The 19,037-nt window shown below is 39.4% G+C and overlaps 1 protein-coding gene across 1 annotated transcript; it reads left to right on the top strand.

The window, feature by feature from the left end:
- Nucleotides 1-282: 282 nt before the first annotated feature.
- On the top strand, nt 283-18,167 carry pnocb (prepronociceptin b). The gene is made up of 3 exons (XM_068342914.1): nt 283-360; nt 11,442-11,691; nt 16,933-18,167. Exons 2-3 carry the CDS (start codon nt 11,554-11,556, stop codon nt 17,545-17,547), a joined length of 753 nt encoding a protein of 250 aa, XP_068199015.1. The 5' UTR covers nt 283-360; nt 11,442-11,553; the 3' UTR covers nt 17,548-18,167.
- The last annotated feature ends 870 nt before the right edge of the window (nt 18,168-19,037 follow it).

Below are 19,037 nucleotides of genomic sequence, written 5' to 3'. Positions count from 1 at the left end.
TAGTTGACTCAATGAAGACGAAACCGATGGCGTAGGCAAGGCTTCCTACGTCATCGCCACCCCGGCTTGTGTGTCTGTCCAGTTGTGCACATCCGAAATGGGGGAATTCACCCTTTTCAATCTCTCCTCTGTGGTGATGGTGATATTCAGGGGAAGTGAGGGAGGGAAGGAGGGAGGGTGGGGGGGGGGGCACTGGAGGGTTGAGCCAGGAGGGAAGGGGTATGCCATTATAAGAAGCCTCACAGGAGGCATGCGTTCAGTGGTTGAAACCCTAAGCCTAAGGATACAAGCTGAGCCACCAAAACTCTCCTGTAGCCGCAGACAGAGGAGCCAGAGAACATCTGTACGTCACAGGTACAGGTAAGGAAGTCAGACTTTCTTTCATACGCGTTTGAAGCTACCTGTGTAGAGACCAGTTAGTTGTATGAAGAGATAAAATGCACCTGTTTAGAGATGAGAATAGTTCTTTAGGAAAGGACTTGTTGTCTCCTGCAGTAATCCTGGAGGAATACCGGTGTTTAAGGAAAACCACTGATGGGATTCTCCCTCTGTCATTCCTTTCTATGCCGAGACCGTCACCGCTGCTTTATCTGCTCCTGCTGTAATTTTGTACTTTAACCTTGAGGGTGATTCTGGAAGTCACCCTCTTCATGTGGAGTAATGTTTGTTTATTTTTTGTCATTAGACCCTTAAAAGGGAACATAGTCAGCTGCAGCACATACAATATACGTCACACCTGATTAACACTAAATTAACAAGACAGAAAGTCCGAAATTAAGCTGTTAGAAGCACATTGCATTGGGCTAAAATACATGATTTAAAATACACAAAAGAAGTTAAGAAAAAAAACCTTAAAATGTAATGTAATGATAATATGGGAAACAATATAATATTATGAATGTTGTTCAGACTTTTCACAACTATTTTGCCTTAATTTGTCAAAACAGCCCTCATGGCAGTCAGTGAAGAGCTCTCCAAAATTCCTCTTACATATGGTTTGCTCTTCTGATTAATCACAGACTGCTGTATGTCAGATTAAATGCATCACATTAAAGCTTCAGGGAAACACAGACCAGAGCTGTTTCATTCTTCCTAAAGCGGCTCCAGTGTCAATCCAAACAAGTGGAACAGAAAAAGAAAAAAAAAGCTGGAGAAGTGTATCAGAGCCGTTATTATGCTAAGCACATGATAATGATGAATTTAATGATAATGGTAATGAATGTGCATAATCTATTCCCATTCTCGGTAAAGATGATACTTGTGCAGACAGGGGAGAAAATGGATGGTTAATGTTGCATTCAAAGACAAATGACTGGAGGAATGTTTCATGAAGAATGAAAAAATGCAGTCAGATACTGTATTTTACATATTTTAGACATGAGTTTATAACAAAGAAAAAGTATTTAAATAAATTAAGTGGTCAGCCTTATCCAATTTCCATTGCATTTGATTATTTTATTGATTTTTTTGTGAACACTTTGAGCATAAAAAACAAAGTCCAACATGTTAAGGACTGTTTAATCAATATAAATCATGCAAAGAGCCATAAAAACTCATTTCATTTTTTTTTTTTGTTAATCCCATTCCACAGTCCTCCTGAAAATTAAAACTGCTTCTAAAAATCTAATCATGCTTCACATTACATTATTGGCAAGGAATGTCGTGCTTTCATTTGCAGTTTATCTCGTCTGTCTTGTTAAAAGACGGGGGGGGGGGGGGAGAAAAAAAAAAAACAGAAATAGACTGCCACCACGTCATCGGTGTTCTCTTTCTAATCAGCGAATAAAAAAAGCTTTCAGGATTTCTGCTGCTTGAACTGATTAAACTGTTAACGGGATTTTGCCCTCTCTGTCAGTATTCATTTAGACACCCCCCCCCCCCCCCCCGCAGCGCCTGGCGCACATAAATCAATGAGGAATTAAAAGAAAGTTGCCACATCTGTTGCGCCCACACGCACCACTATTTTATGACTTTTTTCCCAGCCTCGATTCCCTCATATTAATAGAAGCGGTGTGCCCGTCTGCCCGTGGTGGACTGCTTCCCATCGGCTCCGTGTCTAATGGATTAGCGCAGGTGTCATCGCAGCTTAACAGCAACCAGATCAATGATGACACCATATTAGCTGCCTAACACCCTGCAAAATAGAGCTGGGGGGAAGTAACCGCAGGACTCCACTGCGTCATTTGGGGTCTAATGTCCCTGCTGACTTATAACTTTTGTTTTGCAGATGCAAACGAGCCTATTTAGCTTTAATGAGGTTTTATAATCTTAGTTTTACTTTTACTACTTTTTTAAATTTATTTTTATATACATATATATATATATATATATATATTTATATATATTCTGCGTCTTGACGCTTCGCGCTCCCGTCCGCAAGCGCATGACGCGTCCTCCCTGCAACTTTGGCACAATGACAGATTCCCTTCTCTTCATCATTCAACCGTTTTCTCTCACCCACCCGTCTCCCACGGACTCCCACGCATCTTGCCCCGCATGTGTGACAGTTTATCAGCCAAACTGCGCGGCGGTGCGTCTGAATCCGCGCTCTGCTCCCCCACCCCCCCTCCCCCTGTCGGTGGGCGATCATCCGAGTTGAGCCGCGCAGGGAGGGTTATTATTTTGGGGCTATTAGCACAACTTCATGGGGGACAAATCAAGATGATTGTTGGTGTGATTTCCTTGTGAGTCTAATGCTGGGAATGTTTTCAGACGAGATGTCAACCAGTTGCATCTGCCCTCAGGTGGAAATGTGTTTGCAATTAAAAGAAACCCTGCCTGTGCAACTGCTGGAAACAAAACTAATCATATGCTCAATTGATCTGATGGAGCATGAGAAGGAAGGAGATATGAATCTATCATATCTCCACTTTTATTTCTGTTAATGTGTGTCTGAGTCTGTAATAGCCTTTAGGGGATATGAGGAAGAAAAGATAATGTAGTTTATCATATTCTCACTTAACTTCTGAGTAAGGAGTCAAGACAAGACTTTCTAACAGCTGATACTTATCCAGGAGGAGTTGTGATTCTTCCAGCAGATAGGATCAGAGTATAGGGGGAAAAAATAAACATCTAAAAGTGTTTCTATGGCATTATTACACACAAAATTGCTTTTATAGGTGTGTATACTTGAATTTAAGCAGCAGCATCACAACGGAGATGGCCTTCACTCCTGATGTCCCCCTCGTCATTGTCCACAGAATCTTTCAATTGTGCCTCAGTGTGATGATATTTAGACCTGTAACAGGTACAGTCACTAACACTGTGCAGCGGTGGCTAGAATCAGATTACGCTCATTCTCACATATTAGTCACCTGAAGATCCATCCTTTTAGGGTAGGACACAAACACTCCAACTCCTCCATCTGCTCCTCAGAACTCTTCAGAGGAGTCACATGGTGTTGGCTGTTTCATCCTATGCGGTGATAAACCTCATCAGATTGAAGGTTTTTGATGAGTTACAGAATAGTGTGCTGTTTTTAGATAGAAGACAGTCGTGATTTCAGTGGTGTTGTGTGGTTTGGCGTGGGCTGTGTGAGGCTTTGTGCTGGTCCAGTGCTGCATGAGGGTTGTTTCTTCTGTGTTACCATCGTTCAATCCTAGTTTTGCTTTAGGAGGGTGTTAACTGTTAGAATATATAACTGGAGAACCAGTTGTCAGTGACTTCTTCAGGTATTCCTCTCAGGATTCTCTCTCCACTGGTCGCTGATGCATGTAGAATCGTTCCTCTTAGCGTGTGCTAATAAGTGGAGGTGACATCGACAAGTTTGTGTCACTATTTTTTTCTTCTTATCAGGCTTCCACGCCTGAATCTTGACTGCTGGAGAATCAGAGAATGATGATAAGCAGCATGTTAGTTTAAAATTCAACTTAAACTGTAAAAGAAAAGAGGATGGAAGGGATTTTTGGGAAGAGTTTTGCTGCCCTCCCCAGAAGAAAATACATGTCGTGTTTTTTTTTAATTGATTGGATTTGAAGTGTTCCATACACATCTGAGAGGGAGAATAAGAAAAATATAATGTTGAAATGATACAAGTAAGGCTCAAATTTTATGAGATTTTTGGTTAAATAATACAGGATCATGACGAACTATCCATGTGTTAGCAGCCCTTTAGACTGTTGATTCAAATTAAACTGGGCATTCAAAGTTTTATGCTTATGTGCATCCTTCCGTTCTTTAACTCCTTGTTCAAAGGGATCACAAGGTCCTTATTAGCTCTATCATTTGCCTTAAACTATGTATGTTGTTCCACCACAGACAATCATTTGGAGTTTTTGTCTAACTGAGCTGAAAGAATTAGTTCCAAAATGATCATTTCACCGAGCCAGGCTGGTTTGTTTAGCTGGTGGGGCCCACACTGTACCGGACCTGTGTGAGACCAGGGTCAGTCCTTCTGTGGTCCGGTTCAGGAAACAAAAGGAGAGGTTAAAGTAGTTGTTATACTTCTTCATATTTAAATAAACAGCAATCTAATCCCATTTATATTACTTTTGTTGTTTACAAATAAAAGTACATGGCTTTAATCGTAAGACAATTTTACAATGAAAGTGAGTTATGTGTTTGACTTTAGGGATTCATGTGTCAACATTGTAATGCAGAAATGATAATGATCCTTACTTTACATAGATTAAAAATATCAGCTATCAATAACAACAATAACAACAAGTACATTAAAGTTGATGTCAATCCATCTCAGAAATTGCATTTTATCATTCATCAGGTGGTAGTTCTCTTCAGAAAAGATTGAACCATTTAGAAAACCACAATTTTATTTCAAAAAAAATTCCTGCTTACAAATCTGTTAAATAAACTCAGTCTTTTTGGAGTCATAAATTAATGCCATGCTGTTCATTCAGTTTGAAATTATCTTGGTAATCCTAACCCTCCTCTCCCTTCCCTCACATGAAACACAATGACACCACTTTATATCCATTATAACTGAATTCAAATGAAACCGTTCTAGACGAATACTGCAGGACAGCCCCCACAGCATGTGAATGAAGCTCCCTTAGACAAAGGTCTGTGGCAGAGCATGAGAGGACTTTATTTTCTTTAAGGGGAGATGTGACTTGTGATGGATTTTCAATTGTATTTTTGCTTTTAGCAGAAGTAACACGTGTGAATCGTGTTCCTCTGGGGTCTCAGATTTAGGCCTTGAGGAGGAATTGATTTTATAAAACGCCTGAGACCTGATCTCTGACTGCAGAACAGAATAGAATTTTTGGGAAATCTTGACCACAATGATTTTAGTTGATTGCGCTGTCAGAGGGTATTTGTGTTAAAATTGTATTTCTGACTTGGATAAAAGCTTCCTATTCTTTACAGTTCATGAAATTTCTGTAATGAAAAAACTTGAGTCATCGCAGGTCTTAGTGGAGACAGGAGTCTGTTGTCAAGTTACATGGCTAATCTTAGTCTTTAGTGATATGCAGCTCATACTGCATTGAAAACGTACAATAACGACTACCAGTAGCATGTAGAATGTATTGTCCCTGCTGTTCTGGATGGCCAACAAATTTTGGTGTCATTATTTTCCACCAATTAAGCATCCTGAGAGGACACTGATTTCACACTCAGTTTAGGGTTGGGCTCGAACCAGATTGTAGAATCTTTGAATTCTTGAATCATCGCCTGGTAGCCGGCCTTTGTCTTCCTCCACTCTCCTCATGCACACACTCAACCTCGCTTTATTGGCCCATTAGATCAGATTAACACACTCTTAACCCACAACTGCAGAGTGTAAGGTGATAAAACACTCATTAATCTCCTCAGGTTATAAAGAATTGATAAAGTATCATTAAAAGGATGTGAGGCGTAAAAGGCAGAGCAGGAATTCAAAACCATTTTCCCTCCCACAGATTGACCACATCTTCACTTTATCCATCTTTGGTAGCCCCTGGTTCCAGTTTGGCTTTAATGAAGTGGAATTAAAACACTGGAGGAGGCTAGACACCTCTTCAGTGTGCCATTAAAGACAAAAGATGACAACCATATTCACAAATGTTGAAATGGAAATTGAGAAACAGTGGGAGACAAGTAAGGAGGTGGAAGAAGAACCACAAAGTAGATACAGAGCGGGATCAAGAGGGAAACAGAAGAAGAGCGACCTTTAGGTTATCTGTGCATTAGCAGACTCCTTTGTGCATTTCAGCTCTGTGCAGACGACTAATGGATGAGATGGAGTGAGCAGAGCTTTGTCAGAGATGAGCACAATGCTTTTCTTCTTCTCATTCACACTCGTGACACCTCGGCCTCCTCTCTACCCTTCAATAAATACACTAATGTTAATTTATCTCACCATTACCGTTAGTATACATTACATTTAGTCACTTTGTTCACGGCGTGGAGGCTGGATACCACTCTCCATTCACTCGTTAGCTAAAAGGCCTTTTTTTAGTGGCGGTACAAAAAGACCTGAAACTGAGAGGATGATTTAATTAAAAAAATATTTTATTTAAAAAGTAAGCCCAGTCTTGTTGTCTTTTATCTCCTCCACCAACGACAGCTTCCATTGACTATTCATATTTTTCCATTTGGCTGAGAGATTTTTTTAAAAAGTTGGCAACAGATTTTGCTTGATTTTTTTTATTTTTGTATCTGTGAATCTTCAGCTGAGGAGGATCTGATGACATTTTATGGTGGATTGAAGTATGGGTGAAGATTCTGGGTCTTTTTTTTTTCCACGTCAACATAGCAAATTAGGGTCGTTTTGTCAACATGATAAAAGAAAAAGCAAATAGAATTATTAGATAATATTCAGTTATTTAAATGGATTTCATGTCTCTATGAAAGGTGAGACGTTAAATAAAATATTTATTTTATTTGGACAGAATCTGGAGTAAGGAAAATCTGGAATAAGGAAAATCTTATTTTTGTTTAAACCTCATAAACGGAGGCAGATCCAAGTAAAGTGGAATCATAAAGCCACCATCTTCATTGCTTGTGCTATTCCCTTGGTATAATGACACAATGGATGATCTCATTACGGTGATACTAATTGTAATACACACTCACCACTGCTCCCATTTCTTATTTCCGAAGCAAAATGACCAAAAATTTCAAACCAGTTTTGTTTTAATTTTGGAGGCTATTTTCCTGTTCATAATTCCCAAACTGCCCCTGTAGGGTAGTAAGCTGGTGGAACATCACTCCGGTTTTCCTGTTCTTATATACAGTATTTTAGGCCCAGTGAAAAATAGGCTCAGAAAACAGAAACAAAAACAAATGTACATAGTCCTTCTCTGAAGGCTTTCTTTTTGACTGAAAAGGAAAACATTTTGTATTGAAAACCCTTTCAGGGTCTTAGTTAACTCTAATGGAACCACACGACAGTATATTTGTTAGGGATTGAAGTGGATGAAAGCATTCATTTGTGCAAAATGGAAAGGCTCATCTAAAAGTAGGAGGACACCAGGCTCTTGGATATATTCCATGTTCTCTTTGCTTTTATGCCAACATTCATTTAGAAGGCAAGACTGTTTATATTTCAGAAGGATGAAGATCTTTCTTAAAATTAAACTTTCATTGATGACTTGTCAGGCTCTTGGAGGTATTTTTGCTTTGCCCTGGGGGAAAAGTCTGCAGTGGGCCTCGCTGTGGTGGCGATCACCACTTCATACAAATGCAGTTGATCTCATATCAGCCCCCCCGAGGCACCCAGTCAGTCACCTTCTCTCCAAGATCAGTTATGCAAATCATGTGAAATATTACAGATAGCTGAAATAGTATGGAAATTTAAAGGTGAGCATAACTAAAATGGATCAGTGGTGATAGCAAGACCAAAAATGAATCATTACAGGGAATGAGAAAAGAGGAGAATTTGGGATTGTGGCTGAAGGTGTCAGAGATGTGAGGAGTTGAGTTACATGAATATAGAAAGTTTTGCCATTGGAGAACGATGTGACAGTTCTACCCAAACAATTATCTTTAACCCAAACAAAAGGAAAAGAAATAAAATGACTTCAACTCTTGATATTATAATAGGTTAATCACTCTAAATGATATCCTCTGGCCTTCTCGCTCTTTATTGATGGAACAGATATGCACCCCAATCTCTGGCTTCCAGCTTGTGGATTCAGAAAAAAGACATGTGGGATGTGAGACAGAACATCTCTTATTTATTATTAAGATAAAAACAACAACCACGTATATGTCCCATTTGTACTGTTGGCTTTCTATACCAGGTGTCAACATTAAAAATCATCAAATCATTATCATAAATTTCTTGTTAAAGGAAAAAAAATTTTTTTTCCATGTGTCTAAAGGAAGTACTATATATAAGGTCTTTAAGGTATACAGAATTTTTACACAAACAATGACATCACTTGTACGAATCTTCAAAATAGTAAAATCAGCTGTGCAGTATTATGGGCTGGTAACAGACTAGGTGTGCAGTGTGTTATGGGGCCAAGAGGTGTGAAACAGATGACGATATACAATCCTTTAAATCTCCGGCCGCAAATTGAACAAATGCTAATCGTTTCCACTTTCTGTCTGTGGCATCTATATTTGCATGTTATTGTAGCCTATTAAGATTTAATATCATTGTCAATTGTTTCTCAGTAACAATAATGGCTTCTATTCCAAGGAGATGGAAGCAGACAATAGCTTGGTCATTCATCTCTTTACAGAGATATACAGAGATACACTGCAGTTAAATATATCTTGATTGAAACATCCATCTAAATAAAATGATCAAATAAATACAACATCAATCATTCTGGAACTTCTGGAAAAATAACAAGAACAACCTCTAGCTTTAAAAACAAGTTGAGAGGACTTGCAGGAAATTTTATGTAACTCTCATGGAATTTTTAAAAAATTTTTAAATAATACTTCAACCTGTTTCACTATTAGCACAAATCACAACCTTATAACAGAAACGTCTAAATTTGTGGAGGCAAACAAATGTGCGTATTTGTCTGATTAGAAAGCTCATTTGGACATCGCACATCTTTACAAAATGATAATAGCAAGCTGAGAGCGATCGCATGGCTGACGCTGTGCTGGTTTTGCTCATTTATTCAAATCACTTAGTGAGGGCCACTTAAGGGAGAACATAAAAGTATGAAAAGGACTTAGTCAGCAAGCTAGTAAATGACCACTACACTAAACATCCTGGATATGCAAACAAACAGATCCCTCTAATGATTTCCCCTAAAGCCATTTATATACGTCTAAATGGGCTGCAGTCACACATGACCTGTTTTATATACTATTGACAGTGGTAATGTGGTCCACGGTCACAGTGGGTTGGTTTGTACTTATTTGTTTAATATTCCTTGAGTGCTCACATCAATAACCTTCTGCGTATATCGCCACAGACCTCCATTCACTCTCATCAATTTGGCGTCTTCATTTGGGGGGTTATGTTGTGTGTCATAACTTTGACTTCATACACATCAATCCTGTGACAAAGTTCAGAGATGATTTGGGGTCCCACAGGGTCCTGTGTGGGTAAGAGGGGTGAGTTTCATCCTTGATGTCGGATGATGTTGTCGACAACAGTTGTGAATGTGAATGTGGCTCCCTGGCTTTCATTCTTTAACCCACCTTGGAAGACCGAAGAACCCAGGGAGACATGGGGAGAACATACAGACTCATACAGACACAGAAAGGACTCGAACCTGGTACCTTATAGCTGTGAGGAGACAGTGTTACCCACAGTGTTACAGCGCCAACCCTTTTCAAAGACATCCTTAATTTATTCTGGATTTGTTCAAAAAAAAATTTAGCTTATATTTATAACAATCCTTTCCCTGTCTTTACACAACCCTATATTATTTTTACAAAATAATACAGGGATGCACATGTTGCTAAAGACAGTGCAAGCATCGTTGAGTATGGTTGAATACCAAAAGGACAATTTTATTACTGTAATTTATTTATTGGTCCAGTAATTTCCTTATATTTCTCATATTTTTGTTAAATAAGTATGAAAGGTTTCTTTGAGAAAGACTGAGAATAGCATGTTTCTTCAGATCTATTAAACTCCACTGATTTTGGAAATCAACCTGATTTACATCAGTTAGCAACAAATGTCTTCATTCTTTGCAGGATCTTTGTTATTGTTTCATACCTAAAACAAAAAATAACTAGTAGTTCTTCATTTATTCAATATAAAATCCTTCCAATTGAAGATAATATCAGGGAATATGATCTGATATAGTCTGATTACCATACTGCCCTGCATTCCCTGACCACTAGGAAGAAGTTACTACAGTAAGACCATTGATTTGCCTGAAAGACGTTGAAAAACATATTAAATCTTCTACTTCAAGCTGACTATATTATCGAAATGTTCTTTTTACCGTTCTCCTGAAACATGGACTGAAAATTTCTTCAGAACTGTGCAGTTAGACTTTAAAACAAAACAAGGCAGAAAGAGGGCATTAATCCAGTTTTAGCTTCACTCCATTGGCGCTCAGTATCTTTTAGAGTAGATTTTAAGGTTGTTTCATTTGGTTATAAAGCTCTGAATGGTTTGGGACTGGCCAGCAATGATTCTCTCTTCTCGTGTAATCCCTCACCAGCTTCTAATGCCGAGTTCTTTTTAAAATACACACAATTATACAGGAAACATAAACAGTTTTAAAATTATGGAACAACCCACAGAGAGCTATAAGAGATGCAAAATCTATTCAATTACTTTTTAATTGTTAGTATACAGTTTTTATATCCCTGTACACATTTTGCCATGCTTTATTTTATTTTTTTCTGTTTTTAATGTATTTCATTTTATTGGAAAGCACTTAGAGCATCTGTTGTATGAAGAGTGCTCTATAAAGACAGCAGGCTAAGGGTGGAAGCAATCTATGACGGTCGAAGAGGCTGTTTTTTCTTTGTTATCTCTGTGTTATTGGATGATATAGTGGTCTGTGCTGGGGTAAATGGGGATCAGGAATTAGAGTTCAAGCAGCAAACACACGACACATGCTTCATGGACTTATCCATGGAGACACCAGGATCTTTTATTCCACACATACATCATCTTGAACATAGCTTTTCAATGTCAGGTGTTATTATTACTGTTTTTCAACATCGACATTAATGCTGTCCGTTTGTGCATTTACAGTCAAACTGAACAAAACTCATCTGTTTGTCAAGTGTTTTTTTGTGGATAAATGGTATTATCCGTGATGTTCTCTAGAAGAACAGATCCACTTCACTCCAACATATACTGCAGCCCATGATTTCCATTAGTGATCCACCCCTCCGGCCTGTAGCTGACACTTTCTACCCACTGGAAAATACCAATTTTTCTCATTTATTGCTTTAGATACTGCTCTCTACATCCCACCCACATTGTCCATTTTCTGGTATTGGCTGATCATTCCACATCACAACCATCACGTTGTCTGACCACCTAAATCCAGCCTAAGTTCCCTATAAAGTGGCACTGATGGGCTGTTTCTGTCACTCTGTTCACTTTCTCCCTTCAGGCTCATCTTGGATTTAGGTTGTATCTCACTGTTTCTCCAGTGAGACCCGCATCTCAGACTCTTCTACCTGCTGGGCCCTTGTTTGCCCCTGACTGTCTGGTTTTGCTGAGCAATGAAGATCCCTCTGTGGTACCTGGTGGTGCTGCTGGCATGTCTCTTCACCTCCGGATGCAGTGACTGCCAGGGGGAGTGTGTTGCCTGTGGTCTGCTCCTGCAGCAACAGCAACTGCAACAAGCCTTCAACACCATGGTGAGTATTTCTAGGTGTGAGTCAGTGGTGATAAGATTATCTGTTAAATTGCTTGTCAACATCGTTGTGTTTGTTAGCGAGCATGAAACATGTGTTGTTTTGATGTTGGTGGTGATCAGATTCTGTGTGATGATCCGTGATCGGTCTGATGATGCTGATGGGTGCTTGTGAATATGGAGCGCTGGGAATGAGATCTTTGAAATGCAATGCAAATTATTTGTTGTCATGTTTAAAAAGTAATACCGTATATTATGATGTCACGTACTTCATCAAAGTAAGTAGCCCGATTGAATTGAATTATCTTTTTTCCAAATAGAATGACATTCTTTAGAGGTCAATTCTGGTCTATCCTTCCAATAAGTAGTGAAATCCAGTGAATAAGCAAACAAACAAACAAACAAACAAATAAAAAGACATATTTTGAACTGGGCGCTACAGTAAAACATGAACATAAAGCTTACTGGTTTGGCATTGATGAAATAAAGCTTACTGGTTTGGCATTGATGAAATGCAGCTAAGTCATACACTGCACTTGTCAAGAGCAATCAAATCAAAGTGAGCAAAGCTCATTGATTTGATTGGCAGATAATACACAGAGGAAATTTATACAAGAGACATGAAATTAAGTCTTTCTGAATGAGGGTAACTTCTCCCGTGACTGTGAGTCACGCAGCCCTTGACAGTTTTGCTGAGTGGTGTCGCCCTGAAATATGAATAAGTCATTCCTGCTCTGCTAAAATATGAAAAAAGACAGAATGAAAGTCGTATTTTACATCGAAACACTAATTCAGAAAATACTACGTATGCAATCTTAAGCATTTTCTTTCTTTCTTCAACTTTAGTGGGTCAAAATTTCATTTTACTTTGACATTGGAATAGATTGAACATAATGATTATGTGATCAATAGCAGAAAACGATGCCTCCATTAAGTTACACCTGTTGCCCGATTTTGAATAAGACAACTTTATTTAAAAATTAGAAAATCCTTTTGTCTGATTCCTTGACAAAGCTGGAGATAAATGATTTTGAGCTGCACAAATGACTGTTATTCCCTTTTACAGCGGAGGGGGATTATTTGCATGTCTAAGTATCTACAGAACTTGTGCAATGCTTCGTGACTAACATGAAGATACCAGCCTTGTGCTGAGCGAATGCGGCTGTCCTCCGAACATGAACCGAAAACACCACTGCAGCACACAATCTCATTTCCAAGCAGCGCAAGACACATCAGCGGGTAAAAATAATCTGTGGGCGTCCATGAATAGCTGCAGGACGGCTAATTTAGCTGATAATGATGCGGAGAAAGACAGCTGGGCCCTTTTTGGGAGTTGTAATAGAACTCTGTAATTGACTGTTGCTCAGTATCATCATCCCAGGCTTACATTGGTGACTGACACATTTTATCAGTTCCTCATTGTGTTATCTGCTTTCCTGCTGAGCCACAGATGGAACCCACTGAGCCACTCCATTGTTTCCCGCCAGTGTTTGTTATGATGTCAGAGCGCATTGATTTATTAGTGCACCTATGCACCCGTGAACACATTCATATGTGCTCCCAGACACAAATGTCAAGCATTTCATACTCTTATCCTCTTTCTTGGCTGTAATAACTGAATAATGCTAGTCTTAAAGATGAAGGACAGCTAATATACTAAAGCAGGACAGCAGATGTGTAACCTTTTAACCTGCAATAGTATAGTTTAGCAAGCTAATAATGCCTTCGCATTGGAAGAAATTGAAATACATAAATGTAGAACATTTAATCAAACAACATTGTAAAAACATGATGGAATGAGAATGTGGCCACAGGTTGTACACAAATCATAAAACACGATACCCCACTATTTATGTGAAAGTGCTGGAATGGCAGCTTTGGTTTTGGAGTTTTTTCTATGGTTTTGTAGACAGTTGTGTGTGTTGTTGTGTATTTTTTGCATATGGCCACATCGGTTCTCCCTCAGGCTGGGATTTAGGAGGTCTATCCACGATGCTGTAGCTGTGTGTTATTAGTGTCCTGTGCAGCGCTGCCAATTCTGTTGAACATGCATAATACAAAATTCAAGTGTGTGATCGAGGCTGCCTGAAGAATGCCTCATCTTCATAGGGGGTGGGATGGAAGAGAAGGGGCTGTATTTTTTTTTAATCCTCCATTTTAAAAGCTTTTGTTGCTGTTTTGGGTGTTCAACCACACAAAAATGTAAAAAACTAGTTTAGCTGCATAAATCAAATATGCATATATTTAATTGTGTATTATGAATATTCCTTCTGCCAATGAATGGGTGATAGTAAGACTTACGGATTGTATAGTGACTATGATAAGTACAGGATGGACACAACCTGACAAATGATATGTGCCACAAAATAGGTCTTGCTGTTTCAAATCTAGCGCCAGATCCTCATTAATACATAGCACTTTTGAGGTTCTACAAATACCCTCTCCAACCCAGGGTGTAGATGCATTAAGGAGCTACAGTGTGCAAAAGCTTTGTAGTCTATGCACTTATCCACTGTGACTAATGTGCCTCTTTTGAAAACTATACACCGGAGCTACGGTGCATAGATTCCATGGCCGACCCTCATTACCTTGTCCTGATCTGTCCCTTTGCTACACGACGGGTGAACACTTTAACTGAAGACAGATTGACAGAGTGTCTCCATTTACTTGGTGGAATCGGCAAAGACCTCCTGAAAGAGATGTCATCAGGATGTCACAATAAGTGGTTCTTACACCTCTATGTACCTTTGAGGATTAATGGTACCTTAGCAGATGTGTAAGTGCCGACGTCATTTCATTTACGACGTCATTATTGCCATGAGCAATAATGACGTCTGCCCATCTCAGATGTCAGCAGCGTCACATGGCAGAGACATAACTTTCATCTCAACACTGCATTTTCTGATAACAGTTTTCCAATATCTCTGAATCCATGTAGTAAAAACACCACTTAGCACCATTAGGCCATTGGCAGGACTGATGGATCCAAGATCACAGAGATTCAGTGTTAGTTTTCATCCTGACCCCGTAGGTCAGATTCTCTGAATCTTTTGATTCATGGTCTGCAGATGGTCTCCTCATCTGTATTTGTGAATGCTTGAGTCTTTGCTTGACTCTTTCATACTCAATCATGGTACAATCACCTGTTACCCGTAAACCCCTTTACCTGAGGAATCATCCAATCAGGTGTTGTTTCCAAGTCTTTTGTTGCTCTTTTTTTAAAACTTATAGAGACTTTTTTCAGCTGAACAGGACAGGATTAGAGGAATTATCACAATCTGATATTTTACAAACTGTCCCAACCCCAGAATCGGAAGATATGTCATACCAATGCACTGATGTCCACTTAGTTTTGTTGGGTGTCAGGAAGATATCCTCAGATGACTCTTGCTTTTGTTTGTTAAAGACTAAACCGGAGAAAGTTCTAACTTTAACAATTTCATTAACTGCCAACCTTGAGTCTCTGCTGACAAAACGAAGTCTCTGAAGTCTCCTCACTATCCAAACGTCTCCGAAGTGCTTATCCTCTGGCCCCTTATATATATATAACCACACACACACACACACACACACACACACACACACACACACACACACAGACACACACACACACACACACACACACACACACACACACACAAACACACACACACACACACACACATCTTCTCTTACTCATAAAGTCTTTTAGATTGCTCCATTGATCTGACGTGGAGAATCCCCTGGTGTCCTCATTTCATTTACGATGGATAATTAATTTCCGTTGATAGATTCACAGCGGAACTCCCTCTTCTCTCGTTCCTTTGATGTGAGCAGGTTTTTCGATAACAATGCAATTTATCTCGTTTGAGTGAGATTTGACGAGTAAATGGGATTTGGTTCTTACCTCAAACTGAAATTTAAGTCAGAGGGCTCTGGAGTTTAGGGAAGGAGAAAAAAGGAGATGTGCATGCATAAATCGCTACAGTGTGGCAGCTGGAGCCTATTTTCAGATTATTTACCCTGTCTGAGGAAACAGTAATGCTTCATGGTTTTCTACTTTCAAGGTTATAAATGGCAAAGTCAGTTTTATTTTGAGGAAAAATACTCAGGCAAGATCATTTCCAGGCATCTTAAAAAATTCATAGTTGCATTTCAAGTGTTATGACCAAAGACAATAAAGAAAGACTTGATTTATTGTATTATTATCTTCAAAAAACCAAATGTTCTTTACACGCCCTTGCCTCTAGATTGTTAATGTTGTGGTTCTATCAGGATGGCTCAGGCAGGAAGCCAAATTGCAATGTGTGTTAGAAATAAGACAGGGAGGTCATTAAAATGTTCGATATCAAAAGTTCAGTTGCAAAACATTATATAAGTCATTTTGACAGAAAAAAAAAAATTATTACCTTAACTTGAGCGGCAAATTGATGAAGAAAGGGTGCAATTTACCTGCTGTCCTTCAGACTGATTTCTAATTTCTTGCAATTTGGTGCTGTCAATCATTTTGCAAGCGGACGTCACATTTATGAGATGATGGACGTCTCATACTGGCAGTATAACATTCAAGGCACTCTGAACACGACTGGAGCGACGCCCCTCTTTCCTCCTTTGGAAAATAAGCCCTCCAGGTGAAAAGACTGTTTCATCAGCCAGTTTAGCAAAGCAGTAACTTCAAGTTAAATGCAAACTCTGATTACATCAATCGTTTCCTGTTTGTTTTGAAAATTAAATGATGCTACTGTTTTTTTGGGTTTTTTTTTATTAAGCGGTGAGTATTTAGGAAGCTTTCAATCAATTCCGTTCTGCTCTGATTGGATGATTATTAATAGGGAAAAAAAAAACATAGACTTGCTAGATTTAATAAACCAACACAATATTAACAGTTGTTTTTTTTTAAATTCAGCTTGTTGTTGAGTTGTGCCCCCTAGTGGCCACAAAAAGAAGGCAGATGCCAGTTTTCGCATCAACACACTAAGAGAACAATTATGTTAATTACATCAAATACCAAAAAAAAAACAAAAGAAAATGAACAAAACAAAACTGCATATGGGGAAAGGACCTGTTGTTCACTGCAGACTGATTGATCCATCGTGAAGGTCTCAAGTTGAATAAAATGCTTTTTCCTTGGTGACTAATTTCCTGAAAAACTCACCAATTGAACTCAATTCTAGCAGCGTTTACTTCCGGGTCTTTTGAGTCAGTGGACTGAAACTTTAATTTAGCACATCACTCTCCCCCCCCCACCCCCCCTCCACCTCTGCAGGTGTGTTTGCTGGAGTGTGAGGGCCACGCCTCCCGTCCCCTCACATGGGAGGTGTGTAAACGTGCTGTGAAGCTGTCGGGCCCGCCCACTCTGTCTGGGGGCGGGGCTCTGTTCAAGAGAACGGGGGAGGAGCTGGAGCTGACCTCGCTCGACCTGGACTCAGACGGCGAGCTGCTGCACTCTGCCGCTGCAGAGCGCTTCCAGGAGGGGGGTCAGGATGAGGCGCCCTTCCAGTATGACTCATCGCTGCTGGAGTCCTCCGATGAGGGGGAGGGCCTGCGGGGTCCGGATCTCAGTCTGGAGGACCAGGAGAGGAAGCCAAGGGAGGAAAGCGAAGGGGACGAGGACGACACCTCCGAAGCCATCACCTTATCCAAACGGTTCGGCGGCTTTCAGAGGGGGCGGCATGGGTACAGGAAGCTGATCAGCTCCCCCATGAGGCCCCTACAGAAGCGCTACGGGGGGTTCATAGGTGTCCGGAAATCTGCCCGTAAATGGAACAGTCAAAAGCGGGTGAACCAGCTGCTCAGGCAGTACCTGGGCATGAGGAGCAGCCGCAGCGGCAGGTTCAACAACATCCCCGTGACGCGGATTTGGAGGCAAAACAAACTGTGATGTGTTTCTGTTTTCTCTCACCCCAATATTTGCCCCACTTACCTCAACCGATCATGTTTTCAACCCTCACTCCCAAGTCGACATCACTATCTCCATCAGACCAACAGACTAGCGCCCTCTTGCGGCACCTCTCTTTGTGTCTCTAAGTAACAAGGAATGTTTTGACCGTGATGTCCTTCTTATTAAACATATTTACACACCATTCTGTGAAATAAAAGAATTAGAGAAGTGCAATTGAATATATTTTTGTGTGTCGGTATAATAAGAGGGGCCAAATGAGATTGAAAAAAAAAAAAAAAAACAACTGTTGAGGTGAGATGTGACTTTCATGCATGTGTGAATGACTTGAGCAGCTGCTTTGCACTATAATTTATGTAATGAAAACTCATGATGTGTTTATTTAGGAATCTTTCCCATATTAAAAATAGAATATTGTAAATCTGAGACCAAACAGATCAAATATTTTCCTTATGAAGGAATGAAAACATAACTCTTCCCACAAATCAGAGCAGAAACTGAAGTGTTAAAGCGTGTTAAGTTCCTGCTACACAAATTTAACTGAAATAATCTAAACTCACATGTAAAACTGGTTTTCTAAAACTTCTAACTCAGTAAAACTCAGCATTGCTCCCATAAAAAACCCTTGTTGTCGAATGGAAAAAAAGTCTTTTTGCTTTATATTGTGTTCAAACTTCTGACATGAAGTCACTGTTGGTGTAAACTTTATGAGTGATGAGTGTGTTTTGAGGGAATCGGCTGGGCTGAAGACCCTCATGGGCTCCTTTCAGTGGAACAACACTGTCACCTGCTGTTTGAAGTTAAGACATGTTGCCCTTGGCTGACTCAGGATCAGTTTAGCCATGTCCTCTCTCATACATTGCTTTTAATCTCTGGATCAATATCTGTCACTACAGTAAAATTAGACATTAACTTAACCTGATAAACATTTATTAGTGATGCATACCACAGTAAAAAAAAAAGTCAATTAAAATTTATTAAAAATAATAACACCAGCATTTAGTATCTCCAATTTTTATAATACCAGTATAATAAGGAAAAGCAATCTGCTGCCATATTTGTATTCATTGCAGTACAACCCACTTCTAAATGTCTAGAAAATGCACAGATAAGGTATACATCACTTTACATGCAAATATGAAAGTAGAAAAATTCTGCACGTCTGATGTGCTGAAGTCATTATAATTTATCACTCAATGTGAAACTTATAACAAGAATTAATAATAAATATGAATCTGGACAGGACTTGTGACTGAATTCAAACTGTGGGCCAAAGTGGCCCAAAAATATTTTTTTTCTCTCTCATGTCACTCTGATGTGTTTCATCCAGGACAGTATGAACATAAGAAATATATGGAATCTGATCTGTTTGTTCTGATTAGGACCACTTTCATAAGTGATCTTAAATCAGATGCATATCTGATTCCATGTGAACGGTCAGATCAGATTTCATGTGGTATTTGACATATAAT

The sequence above is a fragment of the Antennarius striatus genome, chromosome 19, assembly GCF_040054535.1.
Source record: "Antennarius striatus isolate MH-2024 chromosome 19, ASM4005453v1, whole genome shotgun sequence".
Taxonomy (NCBI): domain Eukaryota; kingdom Metazoa; phylum Chordata; class Actinopteri; order Lophiiformes; family Antennariidae; genus Antennarius; species Antennarius striatus.
Note: the sequence above shows the minus strand (reverse complement) of the source record. Positions and strands in the feature narration are given on the sequence as shown.